Here is a 20706-nt window from a genome sequence, read left to right on the forward strand (position 1 = left end):
AGGAACCCATAAGAAAACCACTTCTATCCCTCTAGGTTTAATTCTTTACAATAAATGAAATATCTCAAAAACAATATCTTGTCTAGAGTTCAAAGACATTATCTATACTCACTAGTGCGCTGCTAGAGTCCGAGCAAACCAAATACCTCTCTATTGGTGCGTCCTCCATCCAGGTCAAAGCCAGTAAAATTGCTACAAGCTCCCCAGTATAAACTGCCAAATCATCTGTAATTCGTTCACTCGCCACGAAACTTATGTCTGGGAGAACAAATGCAACACCCACTCTGTTATCCAACACTTGTAGTCACCCCCCCTCCCTTACGTAGGAAATAGAAGTCAGGAATTATTTGCTCATATAAGCAAGGTGGCAACACTGACAAGGCTACTGCTGGGCTAAGGTCTGTGCCACTAAATCCCATCTTGTTGACTTCTTTCCCTATAGCCCAATCCCTTTTTCTTGGCAAGGCTTAAGTAAAACTCTGCGCTATATGACTTTCACTATGTCCCTTCAAATTTGCCCAGTAAGTCAAAGCAATTTGACGCCTCCTTAGTTATAATGGTTGCTCCCCCATTTCCACTTGCAGAGCAGCCACTGGAGTAGTCTTAACAGCCCCACAACACAACCTCAGAGCTTCATATTGAACTCTGTCCGGGTCATTTAGCAAAGTTTTAGCTGCTGAACCATAAACCAGACACCCATAATCCAGCACTGACCTAATGAGACCTACATATAGAGCTCTCAATGTTGTCCTATCTGCACCCCAGTCATTACCTTTTAAACATAGTAAAATATCATTTTCCATGTAAGCCGTTCATCAAACCAAATACCTAAGTATTTAAAGCAATCAACCTTTTTTATGTCATTCCCATATAGCTTGAGACTCAACTAGCAATTTATTCTCTTATGTGTGAAAACAATCCATTTTGTTTTTGAAACGGAAAACCTAAACCCCCATTCCAGAGCCCACCCCTCCACCTTTTGTAATTCTCGCTGCATTTTAGCCATGGTGAACCATAAGTTTCAACAACAAGTCAGCCTCCACCAAGGCCTTAAGTAGTGCAGGAGTAATAAGCAGCAATGGATGGCATGTGTGTAATTATCAGTGATGGCAGACAGGTGAGTAGAGCTGAACAGATGAGTACTGAGGCGGGGACCAGAGCCAGACTCCACCCTGGTGGTGAGGAGTGAAGGAAAAACAATAACAGACAGTCCAGGAAACCCTGGGACGATGACAGTGAGCTGTCCTTTTGTTCTTGGTTTCAGTGTTATTTTGTTCATTACTCAGACTGTCACTCCTTACACAACAACTATTGTTACTTGTGTGCTGCTCCTACCGCAAATGTCTGCCATGAGCTGGAATTACAGCTAATAGTTTATCACAGACTGTAATGAGAGACATGAGATTATAATATCTAGTATGTAGAGCTAATACGAAAAGCTGTAAGACTGATACTTTTGCACCTATGTGTACTTGTTTTGAACAATTTGGCTAACCTTTGTGTTTATGAATCGGCCTCATTTTTATTGTCGCTAAAAGGCAATTCCTTTTTGTTTAAGTTAAATGTGACCAGAGAATGGAGCGCTACGTTACCAGCTAAGGCTAACCAGCGTCATCCAGGCACAGTGACACAGTGACCTGCTAATTAGTGCCTTCAATTAAAAAACCAGAACCTCCAGCAACAAAACTGAAGCACAAATATCTCGAACCATTTGTTTCTGAAATGACTGTAGTGCTTTTTTTTTTTTTTACAGTGCACACACAAAGCCATGTTTTTACAAAAAAAAAAAATTGTAAACATTTTTATTGTATGGCACTCTCCAGTGACACAGCATTTGAGAAATAAAGTAAAAATATAAGATATGCAAAATATATACAAATAAAATAAAAGAAGCTGTAACAAGCTACATACATATTTCTTCTATTTTTCCTCTTTAAAAAGAACAAAGAAAACAAAATGAATATATAGAAAATATATATAAATACGACACTCTTGCCTTCAAAATAAATACCAGTGAGTGAGCTGTGTCGGTGGAGGTTTGCTTCATGTAGTTTCCAGTTTAGTTTTAGTAAACTATAATAACTTTGGTGCACGATATGAAAGACTTACACCACTTGCAGATACGATCTGGTGTCTTTAAACAGACAGACATCACACTTTCTTGTTACATTTAGTTCCAAAGATTTAATATGTTGTTCTCATGACAAATCTGGAAACCCATTTGGTGTTCGCCTGACCTTTCTGTGTACTTAGTAGTTATGGGCTACAACTTCCTGTTTCATATAGGCACGGCTTTTGTATGCAGATGAATTAAAAAAGCTACTAATTGAAATAAAGATCTATATCATTTTGAATTTAATGCATGATATCCATTAGACTTTTGAAAAACTGTTTACCTTCTCGGCCTTGTCAGATTGGCTCGGACACTAGCGATCACACTAAAAGCAGACCTTTTGTTCCTTACCACCAAATTTTGTACATTTAATCACAAGTATCTGCTTGTAGACAATATTTATGTCTAAAAAATATAAAGAAAGCACTTGTTAGTATTTCTATAGCACTTTGTTTATGGTATACAAAAAGAATAGGGCGTGTTTTTTAATTGGGAAATACATGCAACACATTTTTTCAGTTTTTCCTAGTGAAGCGATTTCTTTCCAATATGTGTCTTTGTTTCCTTTCGTGTTTCTGGAGTGACATATAAAACCCTGCTAAAGTTTTAAGTGTTTAACAACTGTCTTCTTTAAACGGGTAACTGTCCAGACTGAAGAAGAGGCAGTTAAAGATTCTCAATCTGTAAACACGCTCATGAAAAAGAAAGGTGTGTCAGGAAAAACACAAAAAACACACTGTGTGCCATAGGTGGCAGCAGAGCATTCGTCTGGTTCGCTGTGCATGAAGCCCAAATAAGAACTGTCCCCAACTTAAAAGTTTAATCTTTTAAAACAACACTTTATGCCACTTGATCCCAGCTAGATCAGGTAGGAAAGGATTTGTGCAGAGCTGGTGAGAGTATCTCTCAGACAGAGACCCGAGGCTGTGACTCATCCGTGAGAATGTGACTCACAACACCTGAGAAATGTTTTCTCCCTCTCCGGTTTCTGTTAGATACCTGTTGATGATGTCATCGCATCGCGGTGTTTCACAATTCATAACAAGGAAAAACATCTGCATGAACAACACTATGTATTTTAAAGTGAAACTACACCATTAGGTAGTTTCAGTGTAGCAACATGGGATTTCTAGTTATCTGCCACAAAATGTTGCGGGAATATTATGATGGCGGTCTTACAACAAAATACGTTGAGAATAATAATTATAATAAACGCTTTTATTTGTTTAAAAGTAAGGTTTATGACATGAATCAACACCACGTGACATGGCTTCTATAGCCTAGGAGAGTTTGCCTTTTTCTACATGTTTTACACGAAACTCAACAAGCACGTCAGGAAAATATCAACACGGAAAACAGGGGAAAAGAGGGGAAAACACCTTAATAACCAGTTCCCTGCAGTTCCTAACGGACTCCTTTCTGTGTTAGTGAACCCAAAACACTAAAAGCCGTTGGTTACATAGGCATTTAAAGGTATTTAAAGATGAATTCAACCAAATTTTAAACCAGTTTCAGATCATTTTTGATAAATATAACAAGACGATGACGTCACAAGGGTAAACGTTAAATTTATTTATGATTTGAAAATGAAAATATCTCAACAGAGACAGAGAGGGCAAATATGGTCATACCGGATATAGGTGCGTTTCCCCCGCCCCCTCCCCACTCCGCACTGCGCCGCCTATGCAAATTAGCCTGACGTCATGAGAGTAATTCTCTTATAAATTTTACTGCTCAGGTCCTTCCTCCATCAGGTGTGCAACAACTACCAAACGGAATATAATCCAGGATAAGCTCTGCTTTGAATTTGAATTCAACTTTTAAGCGTGTGCTCGCGCTCGTTCGGTTCCTCGTCTCACCTGTGAGTGCGCGCGCTTTAGTTCCTCTCTAAAACAGGTTTGACCGGGACACACCTGCGCCGAGAAAAGGAGCCTTGTTGGGCGCGTCGAGGGCATTCTTCACTCGGTCTTTGACCTCTGCGGGAGACGGACGCATAGGAAGCGGACAGACGAAGACTTTTTTTGTTTGATCATGAAAATGTGGATTTTTGCTGTTCTCGCCGCTCTCGCGGTCGGAGCCTCGGCTCAGTGTAAGTAGTTTAAATTTGATATAAAATTGTATCCGGCTGAAAAATCGCACAGTTCATTTTGACGTAGATTTGATGGAAGTTTTCGCAAAAACAAACATTTTTAAAGTTTGAACCAGCTTTATTTAAGACATAGATACATTATCTTTCTATGAGATGTAGTTTTGCTTGTTTTATTTGTTAAAATAATGTAATTAGCCGCCAGAGTTGGACCAAAAATCTGTTTTTAATGTAACACTAGCTAGTTCAGGTGGGTGGGGGTTGGGAAGGTTTGTTCCGCTCTGTGGGGAGAAACCAACGCCCAGGCAAACCTGCCGGTCTACCTGTACGATTTAACGTCTCCGTTTCGAGCTATAAGGAAGACAAAAGACTAAATCTTTTCAAACACTGTCATACCAAAGATTCATCTTTCTATTGTGTGTGTGTGTGTGTGTGTGTTAAGCCTCGGGAAGTCACAGTATAGTAATGTGGTTACATATTTGAGTTCCTGTTAATAACCTGCTAGTATGGTGGGTTTGTTTTTTTTTCCTTTCTCTTTAGGTACATGTGCCACTATGAAGTGGGCTATGTGCGAGGGACCCCCATGTTCATGTACTCTTCTGATTGGTAATGGTACAAAACAGCCCTTAGACTGCACAGCATGTAAGTTTAGAAGTGGTAAAGGGGCTCCTTCCTGTTTCATGTCCTCTGTTTGACACTCCAGCCTGCTCATGCTGTGCATTTTGTTCCCCCCTCAGTGATCCCCAAGTGCTTCTTGATGAAAGCTGAAATGTACAGAGCTAGAAGGGGCCTGAGCACTCGCACTATTGGAGGAAAGCAACATGAGACCGCCATTGTGGACAACGATGGCATCTATGACCCTGAATGTGAGAATGACGGCAAATTCAAGGCCAAGCAGTGCAACAACACAGATGTGTGCTGGTGCGTCAACAGCGCTGGAGTCCGTCGAACTGACAAGGGAGACCAGACCCTCAAGTGTGAGAAGCTGGTGGAGACCAAGTAAGTGATTTCACTATAGTGAAGGATTGCTGTGAGGATGAATAGTTCAAGTATTCAACATTTCTTTATTTTATTTTTCCCTCTTCCAGCTGGGTCCGTCTTCAGCTGACACACAAGGAGGGGCCCACCAACGTGAATAAAGACAATTTGAAGACGTAAGTCCACTTCAGCCCTTATTAAAAGTTAAGAAACATGCTGAGGCTGACATTTCCAGATCTCACCATCCTAATGTCTTTTTTTAAAACAGTGCTATTGCAAATGAACTTAACAGCCGTTACAAACTTGACTCCAGCCTGGTGAAGGAGATTCAGGTGAGTGACAGTCCAACAAAAAACTGCTTGTAATTTAGAACAAAGCAAAAAGCACCACTGCCATGCTAACTAACATCCTGTCATTCTACAGTATGACCCAGACGCTCGCATGATTGTGGTTGATGTGACTAAGCCAAAAGGAGAGCGCATCAGTGACCTGTCCAGAATGGCCTACTACATGGAGAAAGACGTATGTACAACCTGTGTGTTTGTGTGTGTGTGCACGTTTTGTATAATGGACCCACTGGCTAACTTCATTTCATGTGACTTTCTGCAGGTGAAGGCGCTGCCACTGTTTACTGACCAGAAAAACTTTAATGCTTCTGTGGGTGGGCAGACTCTGATGATGGAGAAGATCATCGTGTACTATGTGGACGAGGAGCCCCCGACCATGACCATGAAGCACCTGACAGGCGGGATCATCGCCGTCATCGTGGTGGTGGTGCTGGCTGTGATTGCTGGCCTGCTGGCTGTGGTGAGCGCATCTGCATGTCAGAAGTGTCGTTTGTTGTTTTAACATTTGTTCTTCAAGCCATAATTTGGTTTCTTCTGTGTTTGTAGTTCTTTTTCCAGAAGCGACAGAGGAAGTACAAAAAAACTCAGGTGAGATAAACGACCTGTTGTTGGTAAATTTATCTTTTGAGAGAAAGGGTCATTGTATTAACTTTTTGTGTGTGTCTGCTCTTTCCTCCAATTCAGCAAAGAGAGATGGAGCAAATGTAAAGCAGAGAGTGTGAAGAGTCGACGCATACAATTGCCTTTTTTGGATTACCTTGTTTTGTTTTCTTCGCTGTGGGAGCGTGCCATTTTTATCTTTTGAGACTTGCAGATTGTAAATGAATAATCACCTTTCTGTTTTCTTTGTTGGGGTGTCATTACTGCTACAATTTATTTATAAATCATGTAAAGTCTTAAAGCATCATCCCTCTGGTCTACATGCCATATAAGTACTGTGCATTTTTAAAGTGTGCCTGACATGCCTCATTTTAACATTAGAATTTAAATTCCACATCATAGAGTGTACAGTTTCTTACTTTCTATTGTGTTTGTTTGGATTGTTTTTAATAAAACATGCTTTAAAAGACACTGAAGCAGGTTTCTTGATGTTTTGGCTGTATTTTTCCACTGTTACCAGACTAAATGTGGGGGATGGGAACAAGATGGAGGAAACTACTCTGAAAACTGCTGAACATGATGAGATGATCGAAGCTGATTTAAAGTTGTGTGGGTTTTTAATTATTCTCCCCCCTTTCCTCGATACTCCACCTCAGACATTTTTTGGTGTATTTCCTTAGAAGTGTAAAGCCTCCGTTGTCTGGGAAGATGGCTGCTCCGATAGTCGTTGTTCGTAACAGGCACTTTGTTTACAGGGGGCAGGTCTGCTGGAGATCAGCTACTGCACGGGTGTGGCAGGAATCATGTGAATGTGCTTTGCAGTAGGCTTTTGTATGTTAAGCAAAACTCACAGCTCTTAGCAGTTTTGTGCCACTATGGCCAAGATGGAAAGGACTTGTTTTTGTGTGTCACACTGCCTCAGGTGAGACGGACAACCTTTTATTATAGGTAGGCATTTCTAGCTGCGCTCAGGAGTCGTTTGGTGACGTGTTGAACCTGTCGGACAGGTTCCATCTCACTCACGAATGCATGCATATGCTTGTACTGAGACTGCCCTCGGTTTAAAATGTTAGGGCAGGAATGATTGACTGAGTCAGGTGAAAGGGCCAAAGTCCAAGTGGACTAAAATGGCAGACATCGTCTCATCAAACAAACTGAAGTTGGCATTATCTATCAATCTGAATACATAAATAAACCGCCTGGTTTCCTGTTGCAACATGTTTGTATTGCAAGAAGTATGTGGTTGGTTCTGTACAGCTGTGGTCTGTGAAGCTAGCACTCGAGGAGACCGTGCTTGTTTACACTTTTTCAGTGTGGAGCCTTCCTGAAGCTTGGAGCACATTTGAAAGAATACTGACCTAAAGAAGTATACCTTCCTGTTTATTGTATGCATTTGCATTCTGTTTTCAACATCAGCAGTTGACTGACTTTCTTTTAACCTCAGTCCCCACATAAAGCACAGTATCAGTCACCTGCTCTACCTTAGTTCCCTCTGGCCTCACCCAGCACCCTCCTGTGAGCCCCGCCCCCTCTCTCTAGCTCCATAGCAACAGGAGCACAAAAGCAGATCTCTAACTTGTTCAGCCAGGTTAGGTATCATATAGCTTCTCTCCTTTTACCCTCCCCCACCCCTCGATTCTGTGAAAGACTGCAGGAATGAAGGTGTGCCGCTCGCTGTGAGGCACCTGTTGCAGGTACCGACATGTCGGTTTTCAGTTTGCTTCAGTGGGGCGAATTTAAAGCTTACTATAGATTTATACAGTTTCCTACAGGGTGAGGATTTTTATATGACTGTCTGGGATTTACACCCGTGGCTCAAGCAAACTTTCATTTCCAGCACACAGGATTTCCAGGATTTAGATACATGTATTCCATGTCACAAATAAATAGAGCCTGATTATTCTCACTGTATACCGGATCAAGATAATACTAGGAGTACCTTACATTAAACTGTCATGCCTTTCCAGTTTGTCTTCAGGTTTATATCAGATTCGGTTTCGTGTTCTGTCACACCAGCAAACAAAGAAAAACGTTACAGTTCTCTGGAATCTCTGTTCAGTGACCAACGGATGTTTTCAACAACATGCTAAAAACACATTTCCTACATCTTCTCACCTTCTTTTTACATACTTTTTAAGAAATACACATTTCTTAGAGCTGAGTTCACACTGCTGAATTTTCCTTAAAAAAAGACCCCTTAGCCATTAGTGTGTGTGATTTTTTTTTATTATCCACACATTTTCAATTAAAACTGCTTTCTCATTCAGACTTGACAGCCATCAAGGCTCCGTTGTGAATGTTTACTCACCATATTGTTTACTGGAAAAATGGGCAGTGGTGTTTCATCACTGTCTTCCAGTTTGACCTGCTCACAGCACAGTTTTCATTTACCTTCAATATTGTCCCTGACATGAACCGAGGATTTTTCTGTGTGTGTGTGTGTGTGTGTGTGTGTGTGTGTGTGTGTGTGTGTGTGTGTGTGTGTGTGTGGAGGTGGAAAGTTTATGATGAATGATTAGACTGGACTGGAACCTTCTGGGCAGAATAAAATGAAGCCAATGGAAAGTGCAGTTCCTCACATGGCCACTTGAGGCTGGATACAAAAGTGTTAAAATGCCAAATTTTGACTTCATAACAGCTAAACAAGGAGGTTTTTTTTTAAAATAATACCTAAGATTTTATATGTTAATACCTAAAGTGGGGCAGTTGTAGCAGATGGCCACCGAACTGTGCAACGGACTCAGTATAGAGGAATGTGTGTCATAAAGAAACAGCACACTTTTCCATACTTCCACGAAAGCTGTCAAGTAACATTCTGAGTCGAAACCTCCTGCTGATTCAATCCACTGACCTCACCAGAAAGGCCTTATGTATTTGTACATGATTAAAGTTTTACCACTCTCCTGGCTGTTCAGTAACCAGGAGCACAAAGAGGACAATCTGGTTCCTTTACAACAACACAACCCACCAAGTCCACAGTTCTTTTCCTCACATCTACTGCAAAAAGGAGCACACAGCCCCAGATGAGGTGGTTTAAACACATTTTAAACAGCTGTGCTCCACTTCCATCTGGTTACCTGTTATTGCCTCTCGCTTTCATCATTATGCATCACTTTAACACTAAGAGTTTCACTTCCTGCTGGGGCCACTCTGCCCTACAGGAAGGCAGGAAACAACAGGCACCCTCTTTAAAGGATTTTTTTTTAATAACAAGTGATCATTACCTCCTCTGCACTGTGCATTACGTTCTAAAGACAGGAATACAAAAATTAACTGAATGCACACAGAAATGTACCAGGTAACACTGATTGATAGAGACGTTTCAGAACATTTGCTCAGTCTGTCAATAAATACTGTTGATTTTTCTCCTTGGAGTGACAAAATGAAAGCAACACAATCATTAGGGACACAAAAAATGTTAAGCAAAGCCTCTTAGTGCTTCTTGGCCCCATTGTACCTTTGTATAAAGCCTTTAGCTCCAGTTTGAGCCACAGATCTCATCAAGTGTTCTCTGAGGAAGGTACCAAGGCGCTACATGGTGATACCTGCAAATTGCTGCTACCTCAGCTGGTCTGCGATATTAAACTGCACTCAACAGATACGTTTTTGTTAGCGCCCGGCTCGTCACGAAGGGGTAACCGTTCCACTTATTAGAATTTAGCTGGGCTTAAGTGCGCAGATGAAACCATGCAGCTAAAGATCCTACATTTCTAATGTAAATTAAGACCAGGGTGTAAGTCTTTGCGCCATCACAGCAGAGTGGGGGCCTTGCTGGGGCGTCCCAGAGCTGGTGGGGATTTGCTCCTCAACTCTTTGCTCTTCAGGCTTACGGGCTGGGCCACCATCAGGGCCGGAGCAGAGAGGTGGTGGGCGGCGGCCTTCTGCTGATGTGCGCTGTTGATGTAACTGAAAATAAGGAGCGTGATCTCCCTGATCTGTGGACAAAACAAAAACAGAGATGCATTCCAGTTTTTGTACATCTCATAGACTATATATAAAAGATGGACATGGTCTTTGCATCTAATAAGTGAAGCCAGTGCAGAATCTGCAGGATCTGCAGGAGGGAAAGTCCTCTGTTTGCAGAGAGAAGTCGACTGGAAGGAAAACAACCCTGATCTGTGACCTCAGATAGATGAAGTAAGTTTGTTTGTAGCCCTAGGTGTGGGTTTCAGGTCTTCTCTATAAATACATTATCTAGTGCCAAGTTTGCATTTGTTTATAACGTGGTAAGAAATGCACAGCGGCTAAAGGATTTGAGCCAAATTGTCAGCGTAAAAGATTCAAACATGAAGCTAACTCCAGCACCAAAGTGACATTCATGAAACATTTACCCAAGACATTTTTATTTTGTCTGTATCCAAAGAATGTAGTATAGACATGAACGAACCTCTGTTTTTTTTAATGTCAAAAAGACAGTAGCATTGTTTTAAATTAAAAAGACCAAATGTTACTCAATGGATAAGACACAGCTTTAGCTTTAAAAGAAGGTAAAACAGATGAACTTGTTTGAATCATGCAGTATTTGTTCTGCTGTGATTTTCTGTGAAGTTCAACAGTTTGTTTTCTTCCCTTTTTCTATAGAGAACTGGAGAATAGAGGAACAGTGGTTAGCACTGTTGGTTTACAGTAAAAAGACCCTGGGTTCAAATCCACCGGCAGGCTGTGTGGAGCCTGCGTGTTCTGCCTCTACAGGTAAATGGCCTGTATTTATATAGCGCTTTACTAGTCCCTAAGGACCCCAAAGCGCTTTACATATCCAGTTATCCACCCATTCACGGCAAGCTACATTGTAGCCACAGCCACCCTGGGGCGCACTGACAGAGGCGAGGCTGCCGGACACTGGCGCCACTGGGCCCTCTGACCACCACCAGTAGGCAACGGGTGAAGTGTCTTGCCCAAGGACACAACGACCGAGACTGTCCAAGCCGGAGCTCGAACCGGCAACCTTCCAATTACAAGGCGAACTCCCAACTCTTGAGCCACGATCGCCCCAGCGTCCTCCCACAAATGACCACAGACATGAATGTAGTGTTAACTGATGATTCTAAATTGGGTGTTGGTGTGGATGTGAGCACGCACGGTTGTCTGTCTCACTCTGTGTTAGGCCTGCAATAGTATAGACCTATCCAGGGTGTGCCCTGCCTCTCTTCCCATGACACCCTCCCCACAACCTTTGGCTAAGTGCAAGAAATGGATGGATGTTAAAAACTAATAAAGGCATTCTTAAAAAAAACACTAAACTCACACATTTTGTGATTAACAACATAGCTAACACCAAAAACACTCACCTGAAGGATTCACAAAGAATTAGACGAACATCTTTTACATAATGTCTCTGTTATTTCTTTGTGTCGTGCCTTTAATTTCCCAGAGAAATCTGTTACGTTCTGTTTCACTTTGGTCGACTCCACTCATTACACGTAACCAAGAGTCAGGCAGGAGTTAATTGTCTAACTTGTCCTGTTGTTTTGCAACATGTACTGACACATACTCAGATAGAATGAGTGGAATGAAAGGCAGCAGTGTGACACAGTTTTAACTTTTACTACGACAACAAATGTGCCATCCATTTTAAGAATACAAACTCTGCTTGGCCGCCTGGACTGTCGCCCTCTGGCCCTCTCACTGACCTTGGAGGGGTCCATAGCAAACAGATGTTTCTCTGTAGGTTTGTCTTTGCTGGCGTTAGTGCCGACGTTCTGACCCATCACCAGCATAAAGTCCTGCTTGCAGCCTCCAAATGTCATCAGGTTCTTGTAGGAGTAGCACACCAGCAGTTTCTGAGTACCAGACACAAAAATAAATTGTAGTAACAGAATTCGATTAAAAAATAGGATGTGAAATGTAAAAACTGAATTCTGGGCCTCAGTTTTAAGATTAAAGAAACAACAATGACATCAAAAACGATGTAACGCTCTGTGCTTTACATTATGATACTTAAAAGTGATTTTACACCGTATGCAAATGTTTACTTCTGGAGTTTGAAGAAACACATGACGACTAAGTAACTGTTAATCTGAAATCACGGCAGCAAAGCAGAGAAATCTTTCCTATGCAGGTTTCTGAGACTGTGTTGCACAAAGCTGCTCACGATGGAGTTGTGCTCCAGAACGCTGACACCATCTTCATGTACAGCCAGCCAAACACGAACACCAGGGTCCGGAGAGGGCGTGATGGACTAAAGCAGAGAGAACAGAGGGTGAGGTTAGTTACGAGCATGTTTTCACGATGTGTCGAAAAACTGCAGCACTCACTCTGTCAGATACTGTTGACACTGTAGTGGGAAACAATGCAAAGAAACCTATTTCAAGTTTTTGTCCCCTACTTTTTTCTTTTCTTTTCTTTGAAGCACACTGACAGTTTATTTAGTTTAAATGTTGGCCTCCATTCATGCTACTTCTTTGTAATTTGTAACATATATTCAGTATCTGAGATGATAAGATAAACTTTATTTACAAACAGATTACTGCTCACACATGCTCACCTCTGCTTCAAACAGTCGGGCACCAAAGAACGGCCACTTCCTGGCTACGGTCAGGTAGATCCTGACGCACTCTGGTGAACTTCGACCCCTGAGTGAAGCCCAGCGGGCAGAGAGACGCTGTAGCAGTTGTCTGAGGGAAAGCCGAGGACAAAATAGAGTTTGCTTTTAAAGCATTTACAGTTTTGTAAGTCTCTTTTTGACCATTAAAGACTTGAGAACACAAAGACAGGTACTGTATGATGAAAGAAAAATAAAACACAAGCAGTCACAAAGCTGCTTTCTGGGGTGGAAACCTTGATGTTATAGGTGTAATAAAAGACTATAAAAGCATAAACAGATAATGTGCATGCACTACAAAGTAGGACGTGAGTTCAGATTTAAAGCCACTGTTTCTCAGGGTGTGTTTTGTGTCTGGTACCTGAGCTGCTCCTCAGATGTGCTCCTGCGGTAATGTTTGGGGTAGAATCTGTCCAACACCTGCTTCAGGTTCTGATTAGACTTAGTCTGGGCCGATCCAGAGGTGGAGAAGGGACGCTCAAAATCTCCAAATTCCACCTGTACACAAACACGCAGTGCAAGCAGTAAGTATTCAGAAATTCTTCACGCTCTGTGTCTCACTTTAATCCAGGAGTGGATACGACATATGTGGCATTATTCAGCTATAAATTACATTAAAAAATGCCGAAAAATGTGGCAGATATCACTGTTTTTAGACCAGGGCCTGAGTTACACATGAACCACTGCATAAAGCCAGGCCACATTACACACGCTGTGAAAGAGATATGAAACGCAAGAAGTGAGTTAAAAGAAAAATCACTTGATATCAGACCTGTGCGAGCAGTGCGGCCATTTCCAGAGCCAGCTCCTTGTTGACAGGAAAGTGTCCGGCTACGATGGCTTCATTGGTCTGATATGCCAGCAGTAACCTCTCCCTCTCTGACTCCCCCCTCACTTGGAGAGAGAAGTAAAGTCTGAAGATGGAGAGGAAAAGTTAAAGAGAACTGATATGAGGACAAAGCGACCGGGCGATAAATCCTCCTGAGAGAAACATGTAATCCAGGCAGTAACTCCAGTCTCTTTGTGTGGTGACAACAAATCCTGATCTTCATATGCAGTCTGCCTCTGATCCGCCATCTAGTTTAATTTACAGTGAAGAGCGATGCCATCAAATATAATCAAGAATTCTAATTATTTAAGACTGAACTGCAACAGACAGACTGAAATAAAAGGGGTTGAAATCAATGCAGCATATTTTATTTCAATGTTTTGTTTTGCATTCGTCCTTTTTTCTCAAACTTGCTACACAGGACACAGACTCAAGCTTTACAAAAGCTTTTATGCAACGTGTGACCACTTGGCATCCATGGTGTGTCTCACCCAGCTGTAACCTTTAGTGACCCTCAATAAGCAGAATAGCTAACAAACTCTTTTATCCCAATGAGCATTACTTCAACACTGAACTGTTGAACCTGATGTTTGGACGCTACCTGTTCTTGTAGGTGAGGCGGACAGTCCTGGTGTTTTCCGACTTGCCGGTGTGATGCTCCTTGGAAGCCTGCTCCCATTTGGAGATAATGTCACAAATCTGCACATGAGACGAGACACCTTTGTGTGGGAAAACGCAGATTTTTCAATCTTCCTAAAGTAATCACCGCATGACTAAAAGGCGCACCTTCAGGCCTCCTTGCAGACAGTGTTCCAGCGACCGTCCAGTGGGGTCATCGGTGTACAAGCTGAAGCCAGAAAGTCCCGTTTTCCTCATGCCGGTGTCCTGGTTGAGACGACACTGGAACTCGTCCACCGTTGTTGAGGCGTCAAAGCTCACCACCTACAGTACAAGGTGTAGGTGAACAAGGAATTAAATGCATAAGTGGAAGACGCAATAATCTAATCTGAGTGTGCAATGATTCTTCAGAGTTTTCAAAATAAATCCGGGTCAAGCTTCAGCTCAAAAGAACAAGATTTCTGACCCAAAACATCTGCATGGTGTTAAACTTTAAATGCTGTTTACAGAAACTGTGATATATCGACATTGACTCAGGTAACCTGTTAATGTTTAACAGGTGTTATGACTGGCTGATATGGAAAGATGAATTGTTGTGCGCATGTGTGAAAATGCATCTACTTCCTGTCACAGCGACGGTTTGAACAGATTTTTCTCTTCCCGCTGATGATTGACTGTGCCGCGTTATTATTGCCGATACAGAAATAAACTTCACAGACAGAAAAACACAAGACAATTGGTCTTTGATCTTCTGTTCTGTTAACATTATACATTACATATTATGGATGAATATCATGAATAATTTCTATTTGCCTGGTTATTCAATGAATAATGAAATATCCAACATCAACGTCAGTAACGTCAAAGTTGCACTAATCACGTGCAGCATGACTTCAGTGCAAGCTTTCCTTTACTAATACAGGCACATAACAAAGCACACAAAAGTATAATCTAACATAGATTTTATATGCTGGCTTGGAAAGTTCTGGAATATATATTTACATAGTCTCGCCAGCAATAATTATAGGTTACACTCAAAAAGAGATTTTTCACCCTCAATAAACAGATAAGATCAAATGTTTATTTATTAAAAGACTTTTAAAAAATGTCCTTGGTATAAACTGAATTTATACCAACCAAGTTAATTTCATTTGATCAGATCCCTTTAAATGTAACATTGTACTTATGCAATAAAAATGTATGGAATTAAATGAGCCAGCATTTTGGGCAGAAAAGTTTTCATAGTCCATATAACACAGCAATCAACATGGACATGGAGTAGTTAAACATGTTTAAACAAACTAGTAGCAAGAAATGCAAATTTTTACTCTGGGGTAATACAAATAAGATATCCACAGCAGATACGGCAGAATTTGCCTTTTTTTGGAAGGGGTGATCATTGCGAATAAATAAAATGAGGCGCTAAAAGTTTAGGGTTAAAGAAAGCTGCTCTGTTTCATTCTGAGAGGATCGTGAAGCTCTGGACGTTAGGGTGGATACTCCATGGTTAACCTCAAAATGAAGGGAGCAGCGGGGTCATAACGATAACAAATAATTATCAAAGCTGTCAAATTAAAAAATCTTAAAATGTAATTAAAATTAAAAATATCTTGAAACGAACTTTATATAATACAGGGTATTTATGTTTTGCCTTTACTTTATTCTCTCACACAATAAGCTTGACATCGATTACAAACACAAAACAGGTTTCATAGCTTTGTTTGTTTTTGAGTCCTGAACTGTTAATACATGTAAAGGTAATGATCTCATCACTTCCAGTATGTATAGGCGGGGACAGCCAGGAAGCAGGTAGCAAAGGGAAACACACACACCCAGGGGAGAGATGCAAGGTTAGCTTGATACTGGGTGGAGCAGTGAAGCGAAGAGAGCGACGATGGTGCCCGGAGGGACAAAGTGAACAGATAAACATCTCTGTGTGACTTTGATGACAAAAAGGCATAATATTTGGCATTTTTCTCATATTTCTCATATCTCATAGTTAGTTAGCAAGAATCAAGCGTGGATGAGTTAGTTTCACTCAACCATCGTTTAAGCTAGGAAAAACATGCAAATCAGCACAAAAAACAAGCCGATATCAACAACAACAACAACCACAAACAGAGCCACAGTTCATGTATGGCTCCGGTTTAACATTTAGGGCACTGGTTCCTGTTTATTGCATCACAAAAAACTTGACATTTTGGACAATTCGGCACTTCTTGTAACCGCAATAAAGTGGATATTTGAGGATTTAGATGTACACAGGTCTGTGTAGAATATGACCTAAATGCCTTAATGTGTACATAGCTCTTTATAGAAAAGCAAAAAAAGGAAAAGTGAACAGGGAAAGTCTCACATTGGACACTAACCAACCATAAAGAACATAGTTCTGGAAAAGTGATACTCAGTAGCATGATTTTATGAGGTTAAAGGTAGAAAAGCAGTGGATCCTTGTATAAACACCCCTCAGCAGAGTATCTGTCAGTGGGGTTGGGCTATCATCTAGTGCAAGAAAACATTACAGAAGTGACTCTGTTACGGTTTATTAAAGAGCCGAGGCAAAGGTCGAATGGCTTTCAAACATATACCATAATCCTGCACAACTGTAAATCCGTTTAACTGGGTCACATGACTCACAGCATGTGATTTAAAATGGTGTATATGGTATTGTTTTACTGTCAGTTGAAAAATAGCGGTGCTCAAACTGCCACATACATCATTAAACTGTTAGGACTGGAGGCAGGCAGCCGTTGATCATTGTTTTTTCTGTGTAGTGAGTGACTATTATACCTGGTATGTATTGTTGAGGAAGTGCACGGGCACACTGAAGGGCAGGGAGTGATGATAGGGATTCCTCAGAAGAATCGAAAGAATCTCCATACGGGAAGGCCTGGCCTGTCTCTCGCCCTTCTGCTGTGTCCGCTCCATGGAGCGCTGGCAGTAGATGGTATACTTACCCACCTCTGTCCTGAGGACAAAATGTAGCCACTCTTTAGTTACAGATACGTGAACATTTTTATAGCCAAAATTCCCTGAAAGCAACTCAGATCTCAAAGCAAAGGAAATGAAAACAGCCATCAGTAAAATAAAAGAGAAAGAGAATAAATATGTGCTTATGAAATAACTCGGTCTTTCAATCCCAAAATATTATAACTGTATTCAAGCTGATTTATTATACAGTATTCCTGGGAAGGAGGTAAAGAAGTGCTCGAGTGCAAAGAGCATATCTATCCAGATGGTACATACACAGTACACTGGCTGTATTTTGTGCTTTGTTTCGTTGTGTCAGTTTTCAGGGCCCCTGTGTTTTCTCACCTGGCATCTGCATGTCTTTTGAGGTGGATCTGGAGCAGCCAGAGGAAAAGGTGCTGTGGCAGAAACAGTCCCACACACAAGGCTAGAAACTGCCAGCCCTGGAGAGCGACGTGCAAACACTCAGTCACCACATCTTTAACAAACTGTCACATGCATGACTCGGTGAATTTCTATGCACGACCACAGCTGACAGACTTAAGACTGCACTGTTTCCTTGTTTCGTATAAAGCATAAAACAAGTGGCCATACTGGTTCCTGTTAATCAGCTACACTGAGTTCATTCATGTACAGGGATGATCGTGCTGTGACACAGTGTTTTGGTTTTTAGCTGAATGAGACATCAGCACACGCTGGAATCTGCTGTTCTTTCTGCCCTCTGACAGTATTTCTGGTTACTGGCTATGGAAGATTACCACAGAGTGACAGGTTTTCATGCCGACATAAGAGAGGCAAGACTCTTCTTGCCTCTCTTATGTCGGCACTTTTCTAAAATTGACCCGTATAGTAATAGATACTAAAAGATCTCCTTTCTAGGCAGTTTTGATATTTGTTAGGTCAGTGAACCCTGATGATACCACGCCTTTTTTGCCAGCCTTTCCACTTAACAATGCATACTGCTGCTGCCACTGTGTGGTGAGAACGCAAACCTGCAGGGGTCCCGGATGGCCGTGTGGCTGCCTCTTGCGGGTCTGCTTGATGAGTTGGCAGAAAAACTCATTCTGAAGCTCGGGGTGGGCCAGGCACACCTGCAGGGCACTCTGGGCCAGGGAGACGTGGTAGTCGATGGCCGGAGCATCGATGGCCACGTTAATGAAGAGCTGACAAGTCTGAGAGGCGGTGATGGAGAGAGTTTAAAAGAGAGAAAATATTTTTGATATAATTAGTTATTTGATAGAAGAAACATTCAGTGACTACATTTTTTATTCGAACATGTGGAGGTTTGTGGTACCTTGAAGAGTTTCACTGCCTCTGTCTGCAGAGCTTGTGAGGGCAGGGTGGTGAGAGGAAATGACAAGGCTTCTTTGCTGAAACACAACATGGGATGTCTCCAAATCTGAGAGTCTGAAAGGTAGGTAGGAGAGTGGGTCATAAGAGTAAAAGACGGAAGGAATAGCAACTAAAATAAAAATGAAAGAAACAATGTTGTGTACTTCCAAAACTGAACTAAGCTGAGTCAAATTTGTCAAAACAACCTCCAATAACAGACAGTGGTGCATGCATTTTTATTATTGAGCTTTATTACTGCACTGCTGTAAACGTGACCTGACAAATAACGTCCCTGCATTAATAAGAAAAACAAAAACGAGCAAAAACTAAGCACAAAAATAAATATTTTAAGAATTTTTGCTTTGTTTTCTGTCTAATTATAGTCTCTTGACAAAAAAAATGCTCACTGTGCTTAAATTCAACTACAACTCTGTGCAGAGGACAACAAATCCTACTGTATTTCACATAAGTCTCTCTAACTGCAGACTCCAAAGTGAGGCTGTAGTTGTCGAGCTGTTACTGAATGACTTTGAAAAATAAAACACTGTTGAAAGAAAAACAATCTTTGCTTCTACTTAAGAAATTCCCGAGCTACAGTTAATTTCTGTCCCTACAAATAAAACGTACCCTCAGTGTACACTGCAGGGCTATTTAATGTCCCTAGAGGTAACTGTACGTGCACCATTTTGACGACCAAATAGATGCCCAATAAAATAATATGTTCACATGCAGTAAAACGTGTGCAGGACACAGTTTGTGGTCAGTAAAACACTGTGACATAAGACATTTTAAGTCGCAATAAAATTATCTGTGGATGAGAGAAAGTATGAAAAAATCTGCATCAAGTAAAACAAAACTATAAAACACAACACAAGACAAAATCGTTTGTACTCACTTGGATCTCCATCCAGCTGGAAGAGTTTTCCCACCAGTTGTTCGAATTCAGTGCCAACTTTGCCCACCGTAGTGCCTGCTGCCACAGACAGATGGTACAGCCACGACTCCTACACAATGATCCCAGAGACAAAATCACAACAGGAAACATAATTATGCATAATCATCAGTTTGTAGTTTAAAATTGACTGGATTGGTTTTTAGCTTCAAGTAAAATACAGGAAGCCCCTCTCATGGAGCTGCTCTCAGTCTCAGAGCAGATTTGTTGCAGTACAGAAAAATGACTGTACACATGAGCTTAAACGCCATGGTCAGAAGATACACGGGTCTGCCTGCCTTACAGAACAGAAAAGTTCAACCTTTCAGTCCCGCGCTGACCTTTTCATGGCAGGATTCAATAAGCAAGTAAGTGGGTCCTTGCTCCTGTGGGTGGATGGCAACGGTGAAGGGTGCCGGCTGTAGGCCTCGCCCGCATGCCTTTAGGTCGTCATCTGAATCTCTTGACCTGTCCACCTCCTCCACCCGAGCCTCCCACAGCTTAATCTGACCCAGCGGGAACTGGAAACAAAAGCAGACGTGCGCTCCACGTTCAGTCACAAGTAACAGCTCAGGTCAGTTTTGAATTGATCACCTGCTCCTGACAAAGGCTACAGATGTATTTCTACAGATGCACACCTTGTCCTCTTGGCTGCGAAAGTAGTACAACGTTTTGCCGATCAGAGCACACCAAACCCGCTTAGAGTAGCCGTGTTTCACCTGCAGCAGAGGAAGTACAAATCGGAGCATAAAACACAGAATTTTGTGAAATATTGTTCCATTTTCTCTGTGCTATTAGAAAATGATTAAACTTTGATGCAGGGACCTTGATGAGTAGTCCCTTCATGCCAGGGCGAATATCCGGCTGAGTGAAGAGAGGACTGGCGGCTTTCAGCCTCAGCACGCTCTGCAGGACCCGAAGCCACTCCTCGAGCAGGTTAGGAGAGTCCGCCTTCAGGTAGTAAACGCGCTTTCCTGTTACTATCTACACACAAGGATAAATAAAAGCCCAGGTGGACGTGAAAATGTGAAGGAAAGGATTTAAAAGATCTAGAAATGTTAGATGATTGTGGCCGTTCATCGAAGACTGAATACCTGGAGAATCTGCTTGCCCTCGCCACGGGCGATGCTGCTGGTGGCGCTGACCTTGATCTGACCCTGAGGTTTCCTGATCACATCGCTCTGTGGAAGAATCAGAAATCCTAATCTTGTTAACCTGTTGGCCACGAGTCTCAACAAAGGAAAAAACAAAAACGTTTCAAATCCAGAAAAAGTAGATGAAGTGATTGGGACAGGAAGACCGCCCGTTTCCATTCTCCATGCGGAGAAGCCAAAAGTAGCTTTTGTTGTTGAAACCAACAT

At 41.7% G+C, this 20706-nt stretch overlaps 2 protein-coding genes across 5 annotated transcripts in view; one reads left to right on the forward strand and one right to left on the reverse strand.

Moving 5' to 3' along the window:
• The window catches only part of LOC101476154 (tumor-associated calcium signal transducer 2), a 40526-nt gene extending 33931 nt beyond the window's left edge, over positions 1 to 6595 (forward strand). Inside the window, exons 1-9 of one of the 2 annotated variants that reach the window (XM_076891924.1) lie at positions 3856 to 4202; positions 4740 to 4841; positions 4937 to 5198; positions 5288 to 5353; positions 5446 to 5509; positions 5601 to 5699; positions 5787 to 5984; positions 6071 to 6112; positions 6209 to 6595. In XM_076891924.1, the coding sequence (XP_076748039.1) occupies positions 4145 to 4202; positions 4740 to 4841; positions 4937 to 5198; positions 5288 to 5353; positions 5446 to 5509; positions 5601 to 5699; positions 5787 to 5984; positions 6071 to 6112; positions 6209 to 6232 (915 nt within the window). In that variant the 5' untranslated portion in view covers positions 3856 to 4144 and the 3' untranslated portion in view covers positions 6233 to 6595. Of the gene's footprint in view, positions 1 to 3855; positions 4203 to 4739; positions 4842 to 4936; positions 5199 to 5287; positions 5354 to 5445; positions 5510 to 5600; positions 5700 to 5786; positions 5985 to 6070; positions 6113 to 6208 lie in introns of those variants that run through there. The other variant, XM_076891923.1, reaches the window with a different exon arrangement.
• Positions 6596 to 8347: 1752 nt separating this feature from the next.
• The window catches only part of plekhh2 (pleckstrin homology domain containing, family H (with MyTH4 domain) member 2), a 39803-nt gene continuing 27444 nt past the window's right edge, over positions 8348 to 20706 (reverse strand). For all 3 annotated transcript variants that reach the window (XM_014414397.4, XM_023155622.3, XM_014414396.4), the window contains exons 14-30: positions 20440 to 20526; positions 20171 to 20329; positions 19984 to 20064; positions 19687 to 19866; positions 19310 to 19418; positions 18377 to 18489; positions 18075 to 18254; positions 17428 to 17525; positions 16903 to 17080; positions 14281 to 14436; positions 14096 to 14193; positions 13438 to 13579; positions 13027 to 13163; positions 12609 to 12738; positions 12216 to 12302; positions 11755 to 11904; positions 8348 to 10059 (exon numbers count right to left, since the gene is read on the reverse strand). In XM_014414397.4, coding sequence (XP_014269883.2) covers positions 9874 to 10059; positions 11755 to 11904; positions 12216 to 12302; positions 12609 to 12738; positions 13027 to 13163; positions 13438 to 13579; positions 14096 to 14193; positions 14281 to 14436; positions 16903 to 17080; positions 17428 to 17525; positions 18075 to 18254; positions 18377 to 18489; positions 19310 to 19418; positions 19687 to 19866; positions 19984 to 20064; positions 20171 to 20329; positions 20440 to 20526 — 2271 coding nt within the window. In that variant the 3' untranslated portion in view covers positions 8348 to 9873. The remainder of the gene's footprint in view (positions 10060 to 11754; positions 11905 to 12215; positions 12303 to 12608; positions 12739 to 13026; positions 13164 to 13437; positions 13580 to 14095; positions 14194 to 14280; positions 14437 to 16902; positions 17081 to 17427; positions 17526 to 18074; positions 18255 to 18376; positions 18490 to 19309; positions 19419 to 19686; positions 19867 to 19983; positions 20065 to 20170; positions 20330 to 20439; positions 20527 to 20706) is intronic.

This window comes from Maylandia zebra, linkage group LG13 (genome assembly GCF_041146795.1).
Source record: "Maylandia zebra isolate NMK-2024a linkage group LG13, Mzebra_GT3a, whole genome shotgun sequence".
Classification (NCBI taxonomy): domain Eukaryota; kingdom Metazoa; phylum Chordata; class Actinopteri; order Cichliformes; family Cichlidae; genus Maylandia; species Maylandia zebra.